Genomic DNA, 25,064 nt, shown 5'->3' with positions numbered 1-25,064 from the left:
AATCAGTCAGTCACAATGTTCAATTTCATCCAGACACACTTAATTCTTCTATTTTTCATCAATTTTATCAATTCAGAATTATTTTGTAATTTTCGTGAATTTTTCGACACTTCCTCAATCTACACCTGTGAATTGCTGCCAACAGCTGGCGTTGGCCACCTGCCTGGCAAGACAGACAACAATGTACAATCATTTAAATTCGATGGATTTAATAGTGCTGAATTATTTGACATTGAAATGCCATTTTGTGAAAATTATAAAAATTTAGAGATTATTACGCTGATTAGTGCCAGTATAGCTGACTTAAGTGACAATGTCTTCATGGATTGTGAAAAATTGAAATTTTTGTCATTGGCATCAAATGAAATTGATGAAATTCCGGAACGGCTGTTTGTCGGTAACTCAAAATTGACGACATTAAGCCTGGAACAGAATCAGCTGACGGAATTGCCGGAAAATGTCTTTAGCAGCCTTAAAGATCTCAGCGACTTGAACCTTTCCAAAAATCAAATTGAAAATTTGCCGGACAATATTTTTGCAGCACTTGTCAATCTTCGGGTCTTGAAGCTTAGTTCCAATAAAATTCAAAGCCTCAAGCCAGTTTGGTTCCTTAAATTAGTAAAGCTTGAATACCTTGACATGTCCGACAACCTAATACCTTCCATACCCGACAAATCATTTCAATTCCTCAAAAATTTACAAATTTTAAAGTTAAATCAGAACAAAATTAAGGAACTGACCCCAAATGCCTTTTATGGCTTAAAAAATCTTGAAGAACTTAACATTAATTTTAATGAAATTTCACGTCCATCTGAGGATGCATTTAAGCCACTAATCAATCTAAAGAATTTACATTTTGGTGCCAATGGAATCAAGGAACTTCCAAAAAATATTTTCAGCCATTTAAAAAAATTAGAGGACCTAAAATTATGGCAAAATCATCTATCGACCATCCATTCAGACTCATTTGGCATTCACAGTGGAATCGTTCAAATTGATCTGGAAGGCAATAAGATTGATGCTGTCGATCCTGACTTAATTGGACGTTTTAAAGAACTGAGACTTTATATGGATGGAAATAATTGCTATGAAGGAGATTTAGAGGATAAAAGTGAGATGCAGGAAAAGCTGAATCGATGTTATATGCTTTACATAGAAATAAAAGAACAAGGTTTGTCTAGTTTTGTCCATTAAATCTACTCCAGGCACTCTCCATCCACTCCAGGCACTCTCCATCCACTCCAGGCACTCTCCATCCACTCCAGGCACTCTCCATCCACTCCATGCACTCTCCATCCACTCCAGGCACTCTCCATCCACTCCAGGCACTCCAGGCCTCCATCCATCCACTCTCCATGCACTCTCCATCCACTCCAGGCACTCTCCATCCACTCCAGGCACTCTCTCCATCCACTCCATGCACTCTCCATCCACTCCAGGCACTCTCCATCCACTCCATGCACTCTCCATCCACTCCAGGCACTCTCCATCCACTCCATGCACTCTCCATCCACTCCAGGCACTCTCCATCCACTCCATGCACTCTCCATCCACTCCATGCACTCTCCATCCACTCCATGCACTCTCCATCCACACTCTCCATTCACTCCATCCACTCCAGGCACTCTCCATCCACTCCAGGCACTCTCCATCCACTCCAGGCACTCTCCATCCACTCCAGGCACTCCAGGCACTCTCCATCCCCTCCAGACACTCTCCATCCACTCCAGGCACTCTCCATCCACTCCAGGCACTCTCCATCCACTCCAGGCACTCTCCATCCACTCCAGGCACTCTCCATCCACTCTATGCACTCTCCATCTACTCCATCAACTACAACTTATCCATTTTATTCCTAAAGCAAGCTTGACAACAACAACTGAACAAATGCGAGTGACAACAACAAGCACAACTAGACCGACAACAGAAGTAATGACAACTAGACCGGCAACAACATCAATGAGACCTAGACCGACAAGAAGAACAACAACAAGGACAACTAGAACAACGACAGAATTCGTTGAAGAATTGTTCATTGATGGTCCAACATATTTCCCACCTCCGGAGCCAACGGGAACACCTATTGATCTGTTCGAATCAACTACACCAAAATTTTCATGGAATTTACTTGAAGTTAGTATGATTAATTATTATATCCTCTAACAGACATTGAGTCGGTTGGGCGGACACCTTGGATGACCCACATGGGGTCATAGGTTCACAGACTGCTAGGGATCAACCAAGTCAATTGTACTCGATGTCTGCTATTAATAGATCCACAACTTATAGTTGCAAATTATATTTACAGCCTCAAAATATTCCGGCATGTGGACGAACGAAAATAAAGCTTGATTCTGTATTTTCTGGTGCTCAAGTTGGACATGGTGCATTTCCATGGTATGTAGTTGTTGCTTGTAGATTACCCTGTTAATTTTACTTTACAATTTGTCAGGACTGCCGCCTTAATTCGATCCGATGGTAAACTATTTTGTGGAGGAGTTTTAATGTCAAAAAATCAGGTCATGACAGGTAAGTTGAGTGCATGGAGTGGATGGAGAGTGCCTGGAGTGGATAGAGAGTGCCTGGAGGGGATGGAGAGTGCCTGGAGGGGATGGAGAGTGCCTGGAGTGGATATAGAGTGCCTGGAGTGGATGGAGAGTGCATGGAGTGGATGGAGAGTGCCTGGAGTGGATGGAGAGTGCCTGGAGTGGATGGAGAGTGCCTGGAGTGGATGGAGAGTGCCTGGAGTGGATGGAGAGTGCCTGGAGTGGATGGAGAGTGCCTGGAGTGGATGGAGAGTGCATGGAGTGGATGGAGAGTGTCTGGAATGCATGAAGTGGCACACTGATCTGTCCTGATGGGTTAATCATCATCAAATTGTCTTTTTACAGCTGCACATTGCATCATAGGAAAGAAAGGACATTATGTCATCAAAAGTCATCAATTCTTCGTCATGCTTGGTGCTCACAACATCAAACAATCGTACGAAAAAGGCAGAATTACAGTTACAGTCAAAGCCATGCATATCCATCGTGATTGGAATCTTTTAACAGATCAATATGATGCGGACATTGCAATATTGGAACTAAATGAAGTCGTTAAATTTAATCGATTTATTCAGCCAATTTGCATACCTGAAGCTGATTCCATTCCAGCTCAAAAAACACACGGAATTGTCGTTGGATATGGTAAAAGTGAATTTGCTGATGTTCAAGATATTGCACGTCTTATTCCAGTTCCAATACATGACAGTCAAAAATGTCATACAAGTCACGATTCATATCAGTTACTTTTAAGTCATCGTGGTATTTGTGGTGGATATGCAAACGGTACTGGCGTGTGTACGGGCGATAGTGGAAGTGGACTAATTGTCGTTCATAATGGAACTTACTACCTGCGTGGAATTGTATCAGCATCACTTACTGGATCACTTAATGGATGTAATTTAAAGGCATATTCAGTCTTTACAGACATTTTGGAATTTACAGGATGGATTAAAATTGGAAGGGATGATAAGACATTAATTCAATATTTGATTCAGAGAATTAGGGATTGTGAATCTAAGAAGGGTCCAGTTTTACCAGCAAACAGCATAGAAATAGAAAAACCTACAGGAAGGACCGTAGGAGGACCCACAAGAAGAACCACAGGATCATCCACAGGAAGGACCACAACAAGAACCACAGGAAGAACCACAGGAAGAACCACAAGACGACCCATTGGAACACCCGCGGTAGCAACAAATGAAGATCCTTCGAGGTGAGTTTATTGAATTTGGAGTCATAAAAGCAAGTCAGAGTCATGTCACAATGTCAATTTCAGAATCGTATATCCAAAGGATTGATGAATTCTTATCAGAAGTGTGCCTAAGCTAGTTCCTTAATTTTTGTATGAAAATTAATAAAAATTCATTTTTTGAAGTAGATAAATTGACTTTTATTTGGCGGATCCAACTACAATTCGGATCTTACTACTACCGCCCTTCCAGGATGGGCCTCATGGAACTGGTCAATACGATCAGCTACGTGAGTAAGTAAGTAAGGAACTAGGCTGACTAGATTCTTACCTGAGGCTAGATCCACGGTGGTCTAGAGTCAAATTTTAGGCTAGTTCTTGGTCGTATGGCTTCTGAGAGCTTGCCTGAATACCTGAATACCCGATAAATTGATCAAAAATCCGATCCTAGGTCAGTGACCCAGATTTCATGCTGGATTCGCTTAATGTCCAACATCATGTCAGACTTACGACTTCCATCCATTCATCTCATCAAAAAATACTCACAAAAAATCATCATAATCGCTATCAGCAATAAACAAGATAAATATTTGAATATCAACTACATTTATGTCACACGTAATAGCTGCTTATCAATAGCCTACTGTTTTGTAATATTCAGTTCTCATCAGACAGTCATTCAAGTAGGTTAAGTAACATGCAGAAACGAGTCATTATACTTGAAGGAAATGTCAATGGAATTAAGACACGAACGGTTTTGTGGTATTTGGCATTTTTTGGATTTGCCGTCAATACAATTGTGAGGATTAATTCCAGTATTGCGATTGTGGACATGATTGATATGAATTATAAGAAATCAGTCAATGCAAATAAGACAGTCGCTGTTTCTGAGTGTTTGGGTACGGATGTCAAGCCTACGTTCAATGCCACAATCATGCTTAATTCCAGCATTGAGTCAGACATAACCACAAGATATAAATCCTTAGAACGCAAGTTCCTGGACTATTTTGAGGTAAGTCACATCCTATATCCACCTGGAAGTTCAAAATCCTCAAAATTTCCCAATTTTCAGATCGACTACGACCACGATGGCTTCAAATGGGATGAACATAAGCAAGGCATGTATCTGGGATCATTCTACTGGCTGCATTGGCTCTCACAAATTCCAGGTGGAATTTTAGCGACCAAATATGGAACAAAAGTGATTTTTGGACTTGCTAACTTCATTCCATGTGCTTTATGCTTCATAACTCCACTTGCTAGCTATCTTAACTATCCAATGCTTGTGTTTTTGAGGATAATATCGGGGATATGCACTGGTAATGACTTATTGAGTTGTTTGAGGTATGTGAGTAAGCTATGAACTATTGTGATTGATTCTAGGCTTGTCATGGCCAGCAATGCATCATCTTATAGGACTATGGATACCTGGAAATGAGAGAAGTCGCTTTGTGACTGTGTATTTGGGAACTGGAATAGGTAATTGAGGATTGGATGACTAATTTGGGGTCACTAAGACTCAAATTGACTTGGTCAAGCTGACTAAGCCTGAATTTGACCATTTTAGGTTGACTGAGACTCAATCCTATCATTTAAGCCTGGATTCGCTTGCCAAACCCTAATTAACCCCAAATCCAACCCTAAATCCCACAATTCCATTCCAGGTGCCGCTGTAGCCTTCCCAATATTCGGCTACATCATCAAAATGTCATCATGGGAATGGGTCTTTCACTTTTGCTTCATTGTTGGAACAATTTGGTTCATTCTGTGGATGTACTTTGTATTTGACAGTCCAGAAGTTCATCCAAGGATCGATCCAGCTGAGAAGGAGTACATCATCAAGTCCTTAGGATCGTCAGTCTTCCGCGAAAAGGACAAGCATGAAAAGCGTGAAATTCCATGGAAATCAATTCTCACATCAAGATGCACATGGATAACTGTATTGGCTGATTTGGGAAATGTTTGGGGATTATTTACAATTTTGACACAAAGTCCAACATATTTCCGATTTATTCATGGATTAAGCATTGAAATGGTCGGAATATTGTCTGGATTTCCGCATTTAATGAGAGTTTTGGCATCATTTGTGTTTTCGTCCATAGCTGACTGCTTGTTGACGAGAAGTATTGTGTCTAGGGAGAATGTTAGGAAGCTGGCGGCATTGTTTCGTAAGTTTGGGATTCGAACCTGAACTGTGCTACCCAAAAACCTCATAAATCTCATTTTATCCCAATATTTCAGATCTAGTCCTATCTGGAGCAGTTTGTCTTGGTCTGGCTTATTCAGGATGTGATTTTGCACTTGCTGTGGCATCATTGACTGTTTCACTAGCACTTAATGGAGCTGTAACAGCTGGACTTTTGGCTGGCATCATTGATAATAGTCCGAACTATTCTGGAGTCATATTAGGAGCTGTTGGAACAATATCGATTAATTCGGCTTTGGTGTCGCCTATGGTGAGTTTAGGGACGTAGCCAGATGTACCTCAAATGGCCTTACCCCCTGGCTATGCCTCTGGGTGAATTGCTTGATGAAGGTTTAAGTCGAATCTGGCACTAAATCGGAGTTCGTCAGCTTGGAGCTGGATATTCGATCAATAGACCTGATTTCCCTCAATAATTCTTCCAAAATTCATCTAAAGCTTCAATATTTTCCAAATTTCAGGTCGTTGGATATTTGACATTTGAGAATCAAACAGTTGAGGCATGGCAGCAAATCTTTACAATAACATCAGTGATTATGATTGCTACTGGGATTGTCTATATGCTATTTTATGATGGATCACTACAGTCGTGGAATAATCCAGGTTCAAATAAAGCTGAGGATAAGAAAATTAAGGATAAGCTTTTGGAATTTGATAAAAAGTTTAAAATTCCACAAGAAACGTCAAAGGATGTGAATGGAACTGATGAGCTTTAAATTAGGACGGCTATCTGCTGTATTTTGGCGGGGACTCTTCTGTGCTTTTTTCTTTTGCTGCTGTTTCCTAACAAAGACTCAAAATGGCCCGAATTATCAAGAAGTCTTCTAAATCCACAATTAATAAAGGTTTACACAAATCTACAGGAATATAGTCAACAAATTTCATCATAATCAGCAAAAATTGCTTTACATCGCTCTTTTGATGTAAAATGATCAAAAGCCATGTACAATCCAAACATGATTTTAAAAGTCATTTCAACTCATTTATTTAATAGCATTAAAGCATGTGACTCGTAACGTTTATTAAAAGTTCAAAAGATTTTATCAATTTAAAGTGAATAGTTTTAATACATCAGAATATAAGCATTCAACAGCTACAAACTTTAAGCATACATAGAGTTTTCAATCCTGAATCCAAATGTAATGAGTCTCGAGCTCTAACAGGCCAAGAATATGTTTCACATATTACAGAAATATCACTAAGATACCTAAAAGCGGTATCTTTGCCTGTTAGGAGAGGTAACTCCAAAGTTTACCCCAAAATTGCATTTCTATCCACGGATTAAATTTTAATCATCATCGTTGACCTCTTGAAATTGAATAAGTATAATCACATATGACAAAATTGACATCAGCATCTAGAAATAATAATAATACAATGTCAAATGCCCGAATGAACAACAATACATTATAACTAGTTGATGGATTATTGTCCAGTTGATGATCATATCTAATGTATTTTTGTCCACAATTTCAAATTGTGTGCATTTTCCCTACCTCAACAAAATAAATTTTACTGATTTTTTGTCCTCCTGTGCCATAAAATTCAACAGATTGCACAACAACTTGATCATACAGAAATCCAAGAGCTTTCTGACATTCTTTACTGATGAGAACTTTATCGTCTTTTTCGTTGAGTTTTGTGATTAGTTCGTCTATCTGAAATTGTATTTTCTAGGGTTTGCCGAAACTCAAAAAAATTGTATAAATATTTTCACAATTTTTGTTAAGTGCCTGAGCCTTGTGTCCATGTTCTAGTGACATTAATGAATTTTATCATCAGATTTACCTTATTTTGAACATTTTGACAGCATTTTGATAGTATTGCAAATAGGATTAGTCCATTAAGTAGCTGCACGAATGTACCTTTAAGAGAATAATCAATTATTTAAGTTATGAACAGCATAAGTCGGTTAATTGATTTAAAATCCGGTTCCAGATTGATATGACTTTGAGACAGTGTCAAATTTGGTTTGAGTCCGGTTCAGAGTCACTCTGGCTTAGTGCCAAATTTGATAAGAATCCAGATTTAATCGAATCTAGAACCCAATCTGAGTCAAGCTTAGAATCCGATTTTTGATGGACCAACCAACTTGCGACCTCCGCATCAAGCCTGACTTTAACTGAATTCGACACCGAAATAGAGTCACGTTATTATAGGCCCAGATTATTGACCGATTACCCAAATTTGCCCAATTCAACTCAATTCTTACTCAAACTCTTAGCAGCTTCAATTCCACCCAAATAAACTCTAAAAATTTGATGAAAATGTGTCAAAATCCACATAAATTCACATGTTGCAAATGTGCTGATTGTAAATTCCATAAAGTAATTCAACTCGTTGCTCATTTCAATGATATAAATGTAAATTCTCTTCATTTGATAGATTTTCATCAACAGCAAGTGCTTATCATGCCTGTAAAATGAAAAGTCGTCGATAATTGTCAGCAAACTGTCCAAACTCAATCCAATCAGGTCCACATAGAAGCAAAACTTGTAAAGAATTAAAAAAATTGTTGTAAAATTGATGCAAAAATTCAGTGCCAGAACTGCAACGTGCAGCATTGAAGATTTAATATATCCAATAGTTCCAGCAGCGACCAAAAGCACCGACAATGTCAAAACTCGAATTAAATTAAAAATTTGACTTTTTTTGAATTTTGACAAATTTAATTTCAATTTAAATTCACTGTCCATAAATCCAGCAAGTTCCGCAAAAAGCAGCAAAAATTTTTGATTTGATTTGACTTTAATTAAGGCTTCTGTGAATGCCACAAGCATCCTGACTGCTGATAATAGGATTGTACAGCCTTTGAATATGAATGCGACGACATTTTCCTCAAATGACTTATTTTGGATCTCGGAGTAGAAATGGAACCATGTGAATGAGGTTCCAATGATGAATAGAAGGAGACGAAATAGGAAATAGGAAATAAATGACTTTTTGGGGGAACTGATGCCTGAATTGATTGATTTAGCTGAGAAATATTGAAGTCCGACAATTTGTAGTGGCTTTAAAAGTGGATTTAGTTCTACAATTTCAGACATTTTGAGCTTTAACACTTGAATTTAGAAACTTGAGCTGACTGAGACACTGAAGGATTATGAATGAAAATGGATTTTAATTTTGAAATGTCTTGAGCTGCACAAAAGGCTGACTTGAGCAAATTACATTGTGATTGCTAGAACAGATAAGCAGACACTCAATACAGGATCATAGTCAGGGGCTGAGTTGGCAGAAACAATCTCGAATGAGTACAAAAATACGTTACAACTTGTTGATGGCAATAAAATGTCCAATTGATGACTAGTTCTAGATTTTGGACTTTTGAAGTTTTGACACCTTCCTGTCAACTCTGTGAGTATGAAGCCAAACAAAATTTTCATTGAAAAACATTGAAATTTTCTAACATTGATAAAAAGTTTGAAAAATTCATGAAAAAACTTCAACACTCCTCCTCATAATCCTCCAAGCTATACCCTTAAATAGTTTTGTTGTTGTAATGACTTGAACTCCACGTGAAGTTTTAGCAAATAACAAGCATGTTCCATCAAATCATTTATTATTCATAAATCTGAGTAAAAGTCTCAAGCATGAGCTTATAATAATCATGTGATGGCTCATCATTTTGATTGCATGATTTTTATCCATTTGTTGATTAATGTGACTATTAATTCATCTGTCCAAAACAAGTGTTGACCTTGTAAATTAAATTCGATTGATTTCATAGAATTTCATGACAAAATATAAAAGGGCTGTTGCATTTCACCTACACTTAAATTAATCTTAATCGAAGTTCCAGGAATGTAGGTTTGCTTACAAAACATAAATTGAAAAATGTCTTGCCAAAAGCAATTCTGTTAATTTAAACATTTGACCCTTTTAAATTGTATCCAATCATCCCTATCAAATTTCCATGATGCATTCAATTGAAAAGTAAACAACTTGTCTAACTTTAATTTTCATATGACTGTTCTCAAGACCGACAGCGAATTCAAGACAGATATCGAAGCAAATTTTGAAGAATCTTGATCCTTAGCCTGAACATTGGTTTACATTGCCAATACTTACTTACTTATTTCGCTCAATTGTTATCCATGAACTCCCTCAGATGCCTCTCAAAACTAGCTCTATTGTCGAATACCGCTTGAAAATTTTCGATTTCAAATGCGAGACTGTCCCGATTGACTGCTATCTTGCAATTATAAATAGTATATGCTGCAAAAATGGAATTAAAACACAATTAATAATTTTTAAATTCTTTATTTGAATTTTGGTGAATTATGCAATAATTATAAGCAGGTATGTAGGCATATAAATGAGGGTCCGTGTCTTAAATGGCCCTGCTAGATACATCCATGTGAGAGTCCAGTCAAATCTGGTCTAAAATATTGAATATTATCCCATTAATCATCATCTAAGCTTTACATAATTTCACACGAATTACAGCAAATTAAACTTTGACTTTTTGACAATTTTTCCTCACATTTTCCTCAAAACAAGTCAATCAATGACGTCATTCCATGTGCCAACTCAATCCCAACAACTCCACTCTTCAAATGTTCACCATCCGAACTTGAAACTGTCGAATTTGGTGAAATTGCCTGAATCTTTTTAGTTCCAATTTTAATTGGAAATTCCAAATTATTACAACATTTCCACAACGGAACTAAAGCATTAATTTGCACCCGATACTTAACTTTGATCAAATTACAGACATGATCATTGGATATAAAAATTAAATTATCAGGAACATCAATAAAATAGTCTGTAGCTTTATCATGGTCATGTGTCGGTTCCGTTGCAAAAGTTTGGGAATTTAAAGTAAATTTGACTTTTTTTGCAGGCTCGATTGACCTTTCGACTCGAATGTGCGTCTCTTGGATGAGCTTAATAAGAATTTTAAGCGGTCCGAAGTTCCTTTTGTAATTTTTGAACTTAATTGTGATTGGAATCCTCTCACCGACAGCATATCCACTGACTGGAATCGACGCAATCATCAAAATGCTTTCATTAATGCAACAGAATCGACTAAAAATGATTTTTTCTTGCTTTTCCTGTCCAGACTTTAGCAGCGGATATAAATTAAGGTCCAGATCATTAATGACCTTAAATCGGGTACAATGCTCAATTTCAGGCTGTCCATCCTCACTTAACCGTACTTTTATGAAGTATGTGATGAAGCTTTCCTCGCCAAGTTCGTTGACCAGAACTGTATATGGAATATTTTTGGGTAATTCATAACATATTTCATATCTGTAGATGCCAATTGGAATTTTGATGGATTTTACGTGTTGGAACTCTTTGACTTTATCAAAAAATAAAGTTTCAATTCCAATTTTGAGGATGTTTTTGAATTGAACTTGTGTTGTGACTTCACCGCCAATGTAGATGATGAATGCTGGAAAATTGAAAGGATTTTGATTGGGTTTAATTTATTGAAGTAGTAGGAATAGCAATAGTTGGGTGATGGATCCAAAATTCGGTACCAGGAATGGAATGACTTGACTCTCGGTATATGCGTACAAAGAACGATTAACCGACCTAAGTCAGACTTCAGAGTCACGTACTTGCTTAAGGATCGTTAACCTTAGGCTCATTTTGCCATAAATTGCTTTAGGGGTCGGTCATTCAATTATTACGTCAAAACTCGAAGTCGTACTCGAATTTTGTATGGATAAGTCACGACTTCATACAAAATCGACTCCTTTTGATCTGTTACTCATTATCCAAAATTCTCAACCCTTCCATAATATGTGAACGACTCCCCAAAATTTAAAATTTTAAATTAAATTACTTACAATTGACTTTCATTGGCTTTTGGACATTTAGTTCAACAAAACCTAAAGTAAAGTTGATTATTAGAAACAGAATTGGCAGGACTCTGGGAGTCGAACTCTACTGTCGGACTCTAGTAAATCCAGTGAGTCCTCCAAAATAAAGTCCTGGAAACTCTAATTAGAAGTTTTTAATAATTTTGCATATTAAGAAGTTTGCTACATTTAAAACTTGACAATTTTGAACCTTTAATTTCGTCTCCAGGTTGAAAAATTAATTTTTCTTTACAATTTGGCACAAATCTGACTTTTATTTTGGACATTTTTACTGCCTGTGTTGTTGAAAGTGCTGAATCAAAACTAATGAGCTATTGACCGTCAAAAATGATCAATTTATATTAAAAAAAGTGCAACTTATGTTGAAAGCCGACAACTTCCACGATGTCGTTGCCAAACCACTTTCAAGTTGAACCTGCTGTGCATTGTCGGATTAGACTAGTAGGGCGAATTACTGTATTTTTACCGGGACGCTACTGTACTTTGCTATATTCATTCTGTGTCCCGATTTTGCCTCAAAATGTCCCGATATTTTGCGAAAATCCTCTGGCCATCTTAATCAAATTTTATTTCTACAGCAGCAAGCACATTAAGCTTACTTACTTACTTACTTGCTTAGTTCGCTGGTCAAACGGATCAATAATCGCGATCCATGACCATCCTATAGCAATCCACATGTTTAAGCATGGAAGTTAATTGTTATTTTTTCACGCAAGTCTGAAATTTGTTGTCAAAGTGCTAGGATGTCCTTAGGTTATGTTAACCAAAAGGATGAAAAGGTCAAGATTTTAAAGGTTTTTTTGCCTAATTTTTTAAGATTTTTAAATAGAAAAAAGGATGAGCTTTAAGAGAAAAACTGCAATTCCCCAAATATTCCTAAAGCTACTTCAAGTCCTATCATCAGTGACTATACAAATCCAAATGCTTGTTTAAAATTAATTTTATTATTAATATGAAAAATTACAATTAATTATTTTATTTGAAATAATGAGAACATCTGTACAGCTAATTTGACAATAAAAAAAGGCATTTCTTGTTTCTGCTTCTTCACACAATTGGAATTGTTACTTTCCAGCCTTCAACATTGCACAAATTTATTCCTCTCTGCATTCGAAAATATCCTCGTTCGCCGAATTCTACACCTGTAATTAAATTGAATTATATTATTAAGGTACAGACATAAAGACATGCTGGAGTGTAGTCCAGGGGTCAATCAGACTCACCCCATGAATTCCTCATAATCCAATAATCCGTTCCATTTTCAGTTCCATATCCAGTCAACAGCACCGCATGTGCACCTGCATATTCACCCTCATATGACGAATAAATTCCTGACTTAAAATTGTAAAAATTCTCATACAAATAAAATGACACAAAAGCAGGTCCAACATTGTACAAATAAGTCCGTATAGTCTCCTCATCATTTGGCAGCAGGTACCATCCCTTGACTTTTGTATTTGTGATTCTTTTTCTCAATTTTGATGTGCTGCATTCTTGACGTTTGTAGCCATAATATGCATAATTTGAGGATGTGCAGCCACCAGTGGATATTGAGTATGTGTAAACTGCATCGTCCCAGCCACCGCTGCATAAGTCTGGAAGGAATTGGAATTAGTTTTAGGTTAGGAATTGGAAATGTCATTGAGGTCATTGAGAGGAACTGTTGGATATGAACAGTCAGACATCACACAAAGCATGAAATTGCAGTCAATTTGATCAGTGCTGAGCAACCTTTGTGGCACGGAACACTAGTCTGTCCGAGTAATGGACAACCTTTGTGCCAAGACTCACAAAAGTGGCAAGTCAGTGCTGTACAACTATTGTGCCGCGATATACAAATTGTCAAGTCAGTGCTCAGCAACCTTTGTGACGTGACACATTAATGTGGACAACAGATAGGCAACCTTTGTGACGTGTCACACTGCTGTGTCGAAGTGTTGACAACCTTCGTTCCGCGAGACATTTGTGTGTTACAGTGTTGAGCAAACTTTGTGCCGCGATACACAAAAATGTCCAAAATTGTAATCAATCTTTGTGTCACGGTCCACCAATGTGTCAAAATGGTCAACAACCTCTGTGCCACGACACATCAATTTATCCAAGTGTCCAATGCCCAAAAAAAGTTATCCACACCTGAATCAAGTCAATCCTCAACCTCCTGACTATCAATCAACTTACCTGTACATTCCATAGCTTCCTGCTCACTCAACTTCTGACACTGTCCCAATGTTTTACAAGCAGCCGCTTCAATAGCACCAATAGCTGCAAATGCATAACAACTGCTACATGTACCTTGATCCTGTACAGGTCGAACGATTCCTTTATCATTCCAGTTCCAGTATTCAGGCAAAGGTGCTTCACGTCGTGTACGAGATGTTTTTGAGATCGGTTGAACGACAATTGCTGGAAAAAAATTAAGAATGGATTTTAGGCAATATAATGTCTGTAATAGACAGCATGTAATGAGTAATGATGGATTGATATGATGAATGTTTTATGATACTTTGATAAGTCATTAATCGGAATCATGAATGATGAGTTTTTAGTGATGTAAACCTTGAATGGGAATGTTGTCTGAGTCATTATGAGGAGATATTATTGGGGGTAAGGGAAATTGAGGGGTTAAAGGAAGGAGGAATAGAGTAAGGGAGTAAGATAGGGAATGGAGAAGAGAAGGGAAAGAGGTGAGGATGAGATTGGGCAAGTATTTTGGGGAGATAGGAGAAGGGGAACTGGGAAAGTGAAGTGGGAAATAGGGTAAGGGGGATAAAGGAAGAACGATATGGAAAAGGAGCAAGGAGAGAGGATTCCCCATCTCCTATCCTTTAGTGAATAAAGATATAGAATAAGGGGTAAAGTGAGGTTTTATGGAAATTCCTCTAAATGGTTGACAGGGAAAGAATAGGAAGAAAATAGGGCAATAGGGGACAATAGTGGGAATTAGGGGAGAATAGGGAACAATAGAGGACAATAGGAGTTAATAGGGGGAACAATAGGGAAGAATAGGGTAGAAAGGGAATAGGGGAATAGGGATACGGAAGAGAGAAAAGGGGTAGGGCAAGTTATGGAAAAGGAATAGGGGAAGCATTATGGGTAGGGGTCTAAGGGGTCTAAAATGGTTCCTCAGATCTGTCTGTTCCTCAAGACAACCCAAGTTTCCCTCATCTTTAGTATGACATGAATCTACTCTAGATCAGACTTGATAATTCAAGCTGGAAAGCACATGGCAAAGAAATTTCCTAAAATTCAGCACCAGACCTACTTGTCTCTGAACTGAGGTTGTATATCATCGAATCTGGACTGACAGCAGAGTTAGGCTGGTCCGGTGCATGATTTTCAGACAATTTCAGGATGTGTACCTTCTTGGTAGAGACAAATTTAGGTCATTTGCCTTCTGGACAGCCTCTATAGCCTCAAATTTCAATTCTAACAACAACTCACCCTTCGATGCATACGGCGACGTCTCATTCCCCCTAAATCCAAGTGTACTTTTCTTCAGTTCCTCAAAGCTTAAATACGACAATTTATTCAGTTCCATTTCAAATTTTTCCTTTCCTTTCCTGAACCTCTCATTGTGCCTTTTTATCATTCGATACTTTCCAATGACATTGTTCCTGACTTTATCAACCTCATTTGCTGTCTTCCTTAGTCGAATCTTAAACTTGTTCATATATTCAGCAAATACTTGATCTTCTTCCGTGTCTGGCATGGATGCAGACATGATTATTGAAAAATTATTAATGAGAATTAAAAGAAAAATCACAAATTTTAGTTCCATTTTTTTGAGGATGTAGACCGTCTTTGTGATATTATCGAATAATACTGAGGTTAAGCCTTAGTCGTGCCTTGACAATCTCATATCTCTGCTTTTTTAATTGCGATTGTTTTTCTTTGATAAAAAAATCTCTTTTTTGTCGTAGTTTATTGACTAAGCTGAACGGAAATTGCTTTATGGACGGCAATAAAGTTTGGTCTTTGTGGGAAAAATATTGATGCAGTTTTATTGAGTTGACCTTGTTTTTGATGGCTGTGACTGTTAAGGACATGATATTGTAGCTTTATCAATGGATTATTGTGAATTGAACAGCTGAATTGATGAATGACTGCTTATTGGGGTTGCAAGCAGAGGTTGTAGCCAATTTCTATGGATCATGGATGTTATGGTACGGAATAGCTCACAATTGACATGAAGGTTGCTTTAATTAGTGACAATTCACTGAATAAAGGGTTCCATAGGGTCAGTAGGTCGGTAGCCGGCAATAGAACTGATTTTAGACGGCATCTGAGGGAGGTCATGGATCACAATTGATCTGAACGGCCAGCGAAGTATAGTCCACAGTCCCTTCTGCCGGTGGTGGATATAGACTGGTAATCGACAAAAATTCCAAAAATCAGCACCAGAAGAGCCTGTCTTTACCATGATGTCGGATTTAAACCGAATCTGGCACCAAGTTAGACTCTTTAGACCCAGAAGACCGAATATTTGATCGATTAACCGATTTGAGCTATTCTGAGTAAGCTGATGTAGATGTATCAAGCATAACTAGTGTCCGTCTAGTCCAGGAACCTTGGACAAACTATAAAAAATAACCAATATTCCATGCTGGTGTCTGCAGTTCTTAGCCGAAGTCTAGACATCACTTTGACTTGACTTCGCTGATCGTACAGATCAGTTGTGATCCATGACATCCCACAGGAGTCGCCGGAAGTTGGCTCTATCGCTGACTTCCACTTTCCAACTTCCGATACCAAGTGCATTACTATCTCTATCGACAGCTTCATTCCAAGAGTTCATGGATGTCCATGAGCTCTTTTACCCGGCTGAGAAACTAGGCGGTATCGGCGGTACTTAGCGGTATATGAATGGATATTGCGGTATTTCCGCGGAGTTTCTCAGCCTGGTTTTTTACCGTCCAGAAAGTCAGCTTTGAAGACCTTAATTAATGGAGTTTCCACAGGTCATCTAATAGCATATCCAGCCCATCGCAGCCTGTTCCTAGACATCAGCAAAGCTGTACTAATTTTTGAATGCTTTAATTGATCAGTTCCAGTTCCATAATCGTCATTAAAGACAGTAATTCATAATTCATCATAAATTATCCATATTTTACCTTATATTTAGTTCCAGTGAGTATGCCTTGCCTCAACTTATCTCTCCATATCTCTATTTCTAACCCAATACCCATGAAACATCTTCAATCTATGCCTCAACACATCTACAACATCCACATCACTATACATCCATAACACATTCACAAGATATACAACATAAATCTATATCCATCCACACAAACAGCTTCGAATATATTCAATTAATTTAGTAGCAATCTGTGCTTGATATTGAACAGTTCAGTCGTCATTTTTACACTCAATTATGCCTGTTTATAAGCTTCATTATTTCAATATAACCGGACTTGGTGAGCCAATTCGATTCCTATTTAAATATGGTGGAATTGAGTTTGAGGACATCCGGTATGATGCTGAGGCTTGGCCAGAAGCTAAGAAGAGTGAGTATTTGGTGTATTTTGGAAAGGAACTGGTGTAGGAATGGCTGGAATTAGGGTTAGGCTGGTTAGACTCTGGTGCTGAGTTAGACACTGCATCAGGGCTTAGTTGAGTCCTTAGGCAGCTAGACTGACCTGACCTCAACCCAGAGTCAAGTCAGTCTACAGCCAGTTCCTCAGCCTTGTGCCATTTCCAAATCTTAATTCCAATATCTTATCTATATCCATTAATTTTTCAACAGACATGCCATTCGGTCAAATGCCAGTTTTAGAGATTGACGACAAGAAAATTGTTCAATCTGGTGCCATTTGCCGTTATTTGGGAAAGCTTGTTGGACTTGCTGGTGATAATGACTTTGAAAGTTTACAGGTTGACTCGGTTTTGGACATCTTTAATGACTTGAGATTGAGTAAGTATTGAGGATGAGTGGAATTGAGGGTTATGGTGGGTATCTTGGGTAGCATGAGTCGGGTGGTGGATCTAGAAGGTGATTACAGGCTGTAGTGAGGCTGGGACGCTCTGGTAAGTCGAATAAGACACCAAGTCAGCGTCAGGTAGACCTAGAATCGGATCAGCTAGCCAATTAGTGCTATTCGGGTTAATTTGAGGATGTGAGTCTAATTTGAGGTCGGATTCTACCAAATCCGGCTCTAAACTAGACCCAAATGATCCTCAATCCATATTTTTCCCATTTCTCCAGTCCAGCCCCTTCTGGACACGACCCAGAACCTCAAACTAACCCCTAAAAAATTTCATATCCATTTCCAGAAATATCAGCAGCATTCTACGAACAAAACAAGGAAATTCAAGCCGAGAAGCGCAAGGTGCTAGTCGAAGAGACACTTCCTTACTATTTATCAAAATTGGACGAGATTGCAGCCGAAAATGACGGACATTTGGCACTAAAAAGACTCACATGGGCTGACTTGTACATCGCTGCCTTCCAAAAGTATTTGAATTTTGCATTGAAGGGTGATTTTAATGATTTTGAGGGATATCCAAATTTACAAAAAGTCGTCAGCAATGCACTGGCTAATGAGAATATCAAGAAGTGGGTGGAATCGAGACCGGATACGATGTGTTGAGGATGAATGTTTGTGGATTTAAAAAATTGAAAATTTTGAATAAAAAATGATTAAAAATTATGAAAAAATGTGGAATTTTAGTTATAATTTAGGGGGTATTGAGTGACCCCAGTACCCCATACCCCTCTTCGGACAAGATTCTTCAATTTTCTCTGTCAATTGAGTCTGATGACAAGCATAAACCTAATAACCTATTAATTGAAAGTGAATGGAATTTTTGTTGTTATTTAGGGGGGTGTTAAGAGACCTCTGGACCCCCTGTACCCCCTTAACCCTTTGGATAACATTCTTCAATGTAAGCCTGTCTATTGAGTTTCATGACAAGCCTAAATTTAAAGAAAATTCGAGATAATTTTCAATTCAACTGTCTAATCTTATCGGTTAAGGCAGTGATGGACAACCTTTGTTCCGCGGCACACTGAAGTGCCGCTAACATTTTCTGAAAATGTCACGAATCCATGCGCTTTCAGTCGAGCCATTCCACCAAATTGTACCGTGGACAACAGGTTCCCCACCACTGCCCTAAGGTATTCCACACTCCATACTCAATACAGTCATCATGACTCGAAACAATCACAAAAAAATAATGTTCATAAAAAATATTTCAAAAATTCATCATAAAATTTCTCATTCACAGCACACGTCGAATGACTCTCAAAAAAGTTATTAAGTCACTTGTTATTGATAAAAGACATCCAAAATAGAGCAAATCACTTGATTAATGTTTTAACTTACATTTAAGGACATTTTCTTATCACTTTCACGTGTTTATCAGTGAAATTATAGTCATGGATGATATTAAGGTGACAGAAGTGTGAAGCATAAGTCATAGGAACTGAAGGTGAGGACGGCATTTAGGGAATATTGCAAATTAGTCTATTATGGACCTGCACCAATGTAGAGTTGGCAGGACTTTGGAGTCCGGACTCCAGACGACCGTTAAGTTTTTTCAAAAAAATTTATTTTGTCGTTAAAATTCAAATTTTTTTACCGTTAAAATTCAAAATTCAATTTTTTTGACCGTTAAAATTCAAAATTCAAATTTTTTTTTACCGTTACTTTGAAATCAAATTTTTTTTGACCGTAAATTTTCTTTTTCTTTTATCGTAAATCGTTCGAATTGTTCAAATTGTTCGACAATCTAATGTCGAAAAATTCGAATTTGAGACAGCCACACTCTGACCAAAATATAGAGAGAAGTCACTTAGAATCTCCGAAGGTCATTTTCTATGCTCAAAATCATTTTTGTCACAATACTTGATAATATTGGTATGCAACAAGTATGTAAGAAATCTGCTGAATCATTTAAGTATGATCTTCTTCATACTCATTCTCTCATGTCATGTTGAGCCAATCAGCACATCGAATGAGTGACTAATCTGTTAATTGATGAAGAATTCGGTGCCGGGGCTGGTGGGTTGCTGACTTGGGAGTTGGATTTGGCTTGAATCTGGGACTATGGCAGATATTGGATTGTCTAGTCAAGTTTGGAGCATATAGCACTAAATTAGCATGACGCAACGTCCCCTAGCCAAAACATTGACATTCCAGATCTCAATTTCTACCCTATCCTTTGTTGATTAACTCCACAAAAAACATTAATTAAATTAAAAAATTCAGCCGGCATTATTTGCTGTGTTTATCAATAAAAATCCACAAACATCGCATCAAGTGAGCACATTAAGTTCCATTTACTCTCAAATTACATAATAACAAACAGCCACACAGCTATAGAATCAATTATCATGTATATAAAGTCACACACACCAGCACAATCAGTTCTATATCAACATATGATTCTCTGCATCTTCTCCACAGTCATATAGCGACCGTGATTCAGTACAGATCTAAAATATAGTCCAAAATGTCACACAAACTTTATTATTTCAATATTCGTGGATTGGCTGAACCAATTCGATACATACTGAAGTACAGTGGAACTGAGTTTGAGGATGTCCGCATTGAACGTGAGGACTGGCCAAATTGGAAAGAAAGTGAGTAAAAAAAGCCGGTAAATTAATGAGAAACGATGACATACTGAATGTTATCTGACTGTGTCGAATTTTGGACTGATTAAATGAGTTGTGTTATTTGGGTCAGTCATTCCTGGATCTATAGACTAATTTTGAGTATTTTTGAGAGTTATTAAGCTCAATAAGTTAATCTATATGAGGTAATGGTGCATATTGTGATAATGATAAAAGACACACTTGAGAGTCATTATCTAAATTACATACCATAAATGGTATGGCTCCCATATATGGTACCCCATCCTCCTCCCTCTGGTTTACACTTTACTTACTTAATTACTTCCTTGACTGGGGCGCACGGGGGCCTATTGCCGCGTTTAAAGAACGTCTGTAGACAGCTCTATCTTTCGATAATTTCTGCTACTTTAGGATATTAAGAACTCTAGTGTCCTTATCCACACAACCAATTTAATCTAGCTGATTCATCCAAAATTTCTCAAAAATCTCAAATTTCACTAAATTGCCTGGTAATCCACTGCTTAGGGTTTATATGTAACTAGAGTATCGGGAGCGCCCGTGGCGTCCATCTTCAGAATTTTCAGCTTCACATAGCTTCACGTGGTATCACATTACATCCACCATTCCCCCTGATACCCCTCAATTTTCAGCTTCACAAAATGGCTTCGTAAGGCTTCCGTTCTTGTATCAGCAACGAAATTGGGTGTTTATAATAAAAATGCTTGAAGGACCTAGTCTTATGACCTGGAGGCACTGCAATTTAAATCTGTTGTACCACACCCTGGAGACCTACAATTGGGGATTCAAGGCATTGACAATTCATCCGGATGAAAGATTGTATGGACCAGATGAAAGCGGATTGCCAATGCCTTGGTGAGATCCAAACAATTTCCTCAGAGTACCTTGACATCCACGTCATTTTGACAATTCTTCTCGTCCTCAACATATCCCTCATGTCCCATCATGATGGTGTTCTATCGACTATATTATACATGACATTAATAACTTTAATCTGTACGGCCAGCGAAGTAAGTAAGCAAGTAATTACATTATTCTCTCTAATTTTCAGAAATGCCAATGAAGCAAGTGCCAGTTTTGGAAATTGACGGCAAGAAATACTTCCAATCAGTTTCAATCTGTCGCTATTTGGCTGCAAAATTCGGACTTTCTGGAAAGGATGGTGAAGAGAATTTGGAGATTGACAGCGCAGTTGACACATTTGTTGACATGAGAATTAGTAAGTTGGATGCAGAGTTGGCGGTGCTTCATTTGTTCCAATTTTGGAGTCCAACTCCCGAATACCTGCCAACTCTGCCTACAAAACTCCATAAATGACCAATTTATTTAACAATTTCATTAATTTTTGTAGAAGTCACACAAGCCTTCATGCTTCCAGACGACCAAAAAGAGGCAGCAATGAAGAAAGCTTCGGAAGAAACAATTCCAATTTTCCTCACAAAACTCAACTCACTTGCTGAAGAGAATGACGGATTTTTGGCATGCAAGCGTCTCACATGGGCTGACATTTATGTTGCAGCTTTGAGTCCATTGATCAGCTACATCTGTAAGGGTCAAGATATATTCGAAACATATCCAGCATTGAAGAAGGTCGTTGATGCTGTTGAGGCTAATGAGAATATTAAGAAGTGGATTGCTGAACGTCCAGTTACTGAATTTTGAATGTATTGTGATTAATTTTGAATTTTTTAAATATATTTTTTTGAATTTTTTGTATAAATGATGAGGCATTGCTTAACAGGTAAAGAATATGCTCTTAGCTTACTCTGGTATTGACAGCACGCTCTTTGTCTGGTAGAGAATTTTACCCCTACCTTTCCTAAACGAAAAGTAGTTAAGAGACGTGTGATACATCGTTGGATAGGTCTCAGCAAGGAACAACTTTCGTTCTTTGACACCAAAGTACGAAAGTCCTTCTGTGAGGCACCTGAGCGCTTTTTTCGAAAACAATGGAGAATGAGTCAGCATTTTCCATTGTTTAATTTCAAAGTGAAATATCTCCTAAATGGAAAGGAGTTAAGAGATGGTTAAAGTGGCGTTGGAAAGGTATTGGCAAGAGGCAACTTTCGTACCTTGACACCAAAGTACGAAAGTGCTTGTGTGAGAAGATAGAGCGCATTTTCGATTTTCAACTTCAAAGGGTTATAGCTCGGAGACGAAAGGGAGTTGTATAGACGGTAGAATTTCACAATTTTTGCCTGTTTGGCAACTTTAAATTGATCCATAATCTGGTACTTGGTCGAACTGATGCTGACATAGTCTCTGAATTTTAATTGAATCCGACATCAAGTCAGAGTCATACCGGCCTGGTTAATATCAGGATTTTGGATGAATTAACCGATTTTTTGATATTCGGTAGGTCAGTGTGACTCTGTCGTCAAGTCAAATTGCACCCGTCCTGCATCATCAGCTTAATTTCCAACCATTACTTTGTTGATTAACTTCATAAAATCATTAATTAAATTAAAAAATTCAGCCGGCATTATTTGCTGTGTTTATCAATAAAATTCCACAAACATCGCATCAAGTGAGCACATTAAGTTCCATTTACTCTCAAATTACATAATAACAAACAGCATACAGCTTTAGAACTAATTATCATGTATATAAAGTCACACACACCAGTACAATCAGTTCTATATCAACATATGATTCTCTGCATCTTCTCCACAGTCATATAGCGACCGTGATTCAGTACAGATCTAAAATATTTTTACAAAATGTCATATAAAGTTTATTATTTCAATTTCCGTGGACTAGCTGAACCAATTAGATTCTTGTTGAAATACAACGGAACTGAATTTGAGGATGTTCGCATTGAACGTGAGGACTGGCCAAATTGGAAAGATCGTAAGTTGAAAAAAAAGCCGGAATATTTGAGTACAGTGACTGTTTATTGGTATTGTGTAGTCATTCCATATAAGGAAAGGTTCAATATTGACTAATTAAGAATATTGTGCTACACGCCCATGTACTGGATTAATTTAAATAATTTTGTGATGATGCAATGCGTCTGGATTGGATTTATGCTGATTATTACTTCCAATTTGTCATTTTTGTATCCAATTCATTCATTTTTGCAAGCACTGATGCGATTTGTGATTCAATATTGATAAGATAACAAGCCACACTTGTTCCTACACACCATAAATGGGAACAATAATCTTAACAGTCATTGGATATAAATGATGAATTTGATAATGACTGGAAACATACAAAAACACAATGACTTGTCTAAAATTACGTCAAGTCAAGGTTGTTACCCAAATTATTATTATTGTTGCTGCTTCATGCTTCATTGCTCTCCAGAATGATACAATACTGGGGTGTAGCCAGGGGGGTTCATTGGGGACACAACCTCCTTCTTGCTTCCCCTCTCTTCCTAACATATCACCAAGTGGACCAACCTGCACTACTTTGTCTACCTATCAATAATCAATCTATATTGAATCTTCTGTGACTTGACATGAGATGCCAATTTTATAACTGAACATATAGTCGACTACAGTACGATCCGGAACCCATTCCACTCACAACCCCAATCAAATCCTTCAAATTCCTTTACTAACTCATATCATCTATTTTCAGAAATGCCAATGAAGCAAATGCCAGTTTTGGAAATTGACGGCAAGAAATACTTCCAATCTGTCTCAATCTGTCGCTATTTGGCTGCAAAATTCGGACTTTCTGGAAAGGATGCTGAAGAGAATTTGGAGATTGACAGCGCTGTTGACACATTTGTTGACATGAGACTTAGTAAGTTGGATGCAGAATTGGCAGTGCTTCATTTTTGAGTCTGGACAATTTTTGAGTCCAACTCCCAAATACCTGCCAACTCTGCCTACAAAATTCCATAAATGACCAATTTATTTAACAATTTAATTAATTTTTGTAGAAGTCACACAAGCCTTCATGCTCCCAGACGACCAAAAAGAGGCAGCAATGAAGAAAGTTTTGGAAGAAACAATTCCACTTTATCTCACAAAACTCAACTCACTTGCTGAGGAGAATGATGGCTTTTTGGCATGCAAGCGTCTCACCTGGGCTGACATTTATGTCACAGCATTGAGTGGATTGATCAGCTTCATCAGCAATGGTCAAGATATTTTCGAAACATATCCAGCTTTGAAGAAGGTCATTGATGCTGTTGAGTCAAATGAGAATATTAAGAAGTGGATTGCTGAACGTCCAGTTACTGAATATTAAGAGAGTTTGGAATGATTTTTGAATAAAATTTTATTATTTTTTGTGTAACTTAGTTACTTTGTTGATTAGGGCGGATGGGGAGAGGCATTGTTGTGCGTAGGGGTCTATGACATTGCATTGGGACCCATTGCTGCATATAGAAGCCCATTGCCTCACATTGGAGCCAATTGCGGAGCATAGCAGCACATTGCCACGTATTAGGGCCCACTTTCGTGTATAGGAACCCATTGCAGCGTATAGGGGCCTATTGCAGAACATAGGGGCCTTTTTCCGAATATAGAAGCTTAATACCGCACATAGGAGACCATTGGCGCTCATTGCCGCTCATTGCCGCTCATTGGGGCCTATTGTCGTGCATAGGGAAATTAAACCGTTCAAATGAGCCAATTGTAGAGCATACGAGCCCATTGCCTTGCATAGAAGCCCTTTGCAGTGTATAGAGGACCTTTGCAGTATATAGAGGACCATTGTAGTGTATAAAGGACCATTG

At 37.9% G+C, this 25,064-nt stretch overlaps 5 protein-coding genes across 5 annotated transcripts; 4 read left to right on the top strand and 1 right to left on the bottom strand.

Annotated features, from left to right (window-relative positions):
• On the top strand, positions 1-3,931 carry LOC139091461 (uncharacterized). The gene is made up of 6 exons (XM_070641576.1): positions 1-1,171; positions 1,862-2,133; positions 2,309-2,397; positions 2,453-2,529; positions 2,892-3,759; positions 3,823-3,931. Exons 1-6 carry the CDS (start codon positions 16-18, stop codon positions 3,842-3,844), a joined length of 2,484 nt encoding a protein of 827 aa, XP_070497677.1. The 5' UTR covers positions 1-15; the 3' UTR covers positions 3,845-3,931.
• Positions 3,932-4,261: 330 nt separating this feature from the next.
• On the top strand, positions 4,262-6,654 carry LOC139089685 (sialin-like). The gene is made up of 6 exons (XM_070639281.1): positions 4,262-4,747; positions 4,808-5,054; positions 5,119-5,214; positions 5,400-5,903; positions 5,977-6,191; positions 6,400-6,654. Exons 1-6 carry the CDS (start codon positions 4,433-4,435, stop codon positions 6,652-6,654), a joined length of 1,632 nt encoding a protein of 543 aa, XP_070495382.1. The 5' UTR covers positions 4,262-4,432.
• A 6,118-nt stretch (positions 6,655-12,772) lies between these two features.
• Positions 12,773-15,612, bottom strand: LOC139090326 (cathepsin L-like peptidase). Its single transcript, XM_070640095.1, has 4 exons — positions 15,214-15,612; positions 13,951-14,175; positions 12,996-13,367; positions 12,773-12,914 (listed from the first exon to the last, which is right to left on the bottom strand). Exons 1-4 carry the CDS (start codon positions 15,548-15,550, stop codon positions 12,820-12,822), a joined length of 1,029 nt encoding a protein of 342 aa, XP_070496196.1. The 5' UTR covers positions 15,551-15,612; the 3' UTR covers positions 12,773-12,819.
• Positions 15,613-17,093: 1,481 nt separating this feature from the next.
• LOC139089679 (uncharacterized) lies at positions 17,094-24,626 on the top strand. The gene is made up of 6 exons (XM_070639268.1): positions 17,094-17,279; positions 17,519-17,686; positions 18,046-18,355; positions 23,064-23,218; positions 23,957-24,124; positions 24,264-24,626. Exons 1-6 carry the CDS (start codon positions 17,147-17,149, stop codon positions 24,572-24,574), a joined length of 1,245 nt encoding a protein of 414 aa, XP_070495369.1. The 5' UTR covers positions 17,094-17,146; the 3' UTR covers positions 24,575-24,626.
• On the top strand, positions 20,158-22,088 carry LOC139089394 (glutathione S-transferase-like). Its single transcript, XM_070638933.1, has 3 exons — positions 20,158-20,356; positions 21,420-21,587; positions 21,720-22,088. The coding sequence occupies exons 1-3, from the start codon at positions 20,227-20,229 to the stop codon at positions 22,028-22,030; spliced, it is 609 nt and encodes a 202-aa protein (XP_070495034.1). The 5' UTR covers positions 20,158-20,226; the 3' UTR covers positions 22,031-22,088.
• Positions 24,627-25,064: the final 438 nt, after the last annotated feature.

Source organism: Chironomus tepperi, unplaced genomic scaffold, assembly GCF_022539635.2.
Source record: "Chironomus tepperi strain 1889 unplaced genomic scaffold, CSIRO-AGI_Ctep_v1 contig_13, whole genome shotgun sequence".
In the NCBI taxonomy this organism is placed as follows: domain Eukaryota; kingdom Metazoa; phylum Arthropoda; class Insecta; order Diptera; family Chironomidae; genus Chironomus; species Chironomus tepperi.
Note: the sequence above shows the minus strand (reverse complement) of the source record. Positions and strands in the feature narration are given on the sequence as shown.

Coding starts and splice junctions, on each gene's coding strand:
- LOC139089394 (XM_070638933.1), top strand. CDS start 20,227: ATGTCACACAAACTTTATTATTTCAATATTCGTGGATTGGCTGAACCA. Junction 20,357..21,419: donor CTGGCCAAATTGGAAAGAAA/GTGAGTAAAAAA, acceptor TCTAATTTTCAG/AAATGCCAATGAAGCAAGTG. Junction 21,588..21,719: donor ATTTGTTGACATGAGAATTA/GTAAGTTGGATG, acceptor TAATTTTTGTAG/AAGTCACACAAGCCTTCATG.
- LOC139091461 (XM_070641576.1), top strand. CDS start 16: ATGTTCAATTTCATCCAGACACACTTAATTCTTCTATTTTTCATCAAT. Junction 1,172..1,861: donor CATAGAAATAAAAGAACAAG/GTTTGTCTAGTT, acceptor TTATTCCTAAAG/CAAGCTTGACAACAACAACT. Junction 2,530..2,891: donor AAAAAATCAGGTCATGACAG/GTAAGTTGAGTG, acceptor GTCTTTTTACAG/CTGCACATTGCATCATAGGA.
- LOC139089685 (XM_070639281.1), top strand. CDS start 4,433: ATGCAGAAACGAGTCATTATACTTGAAGGAAATGTCAATGGAATTAAG. Junction 5,904..5,976: donor GAAGCTGGCGGCATTGTTTC/GTAAGTTTGGGA, acceptor CCAATATTTCAG/ATCTAGTCCTATCTGGAGCA. Junction 6,192..6,399: donor CGGCTTTGGTGTCGCCTATG/GTGAGTTTAGGG, acceptor TCCAAATTTCAG/GTCGTTGGATATTTGACATT.
- LOC139090326 (XM_070640095.1), bottom strand. CDS start 15,550: ATGGAACTAAAATTTGTGATTTTTCTTTTAATTCTCATTAATAATTTT. Junction 13,368..13,950: donor GGAAGCTATGGAATGTACAG/GTAAGTTGATTG, acceptor AATTCCTTCCAG/ACTTATGCAGCGGTGGCTGG. Junction 12,915..12,995: donor GATTATGAGGAATTCATGGG/GTGAGTCTGATT, acceptor ATTTAATTACAG/GTGTAGAATTCGGCGAACGA.
- LOC139089679 (XM_070639268.1), top strand. CDS start 17,147: ATGCCTGTTTATAAGCTTCATTATTTCAATATAACCGGACTTGGTGAG. Junction 17,280..17,518: donor TTGGCCAGAAGCTAAGAAGA/GTGAGTATTTGG, acceptor ATTTTTCAACAG/ACATGCCATTCGGTCAAATG. Junction 23,219..23,956: donor CTGGCCAAATTGGAAAGATC/GTAAGTTGAAAA, acceptor ATCTATTTTCAG/AAATGCCAATGAAGCAAATG.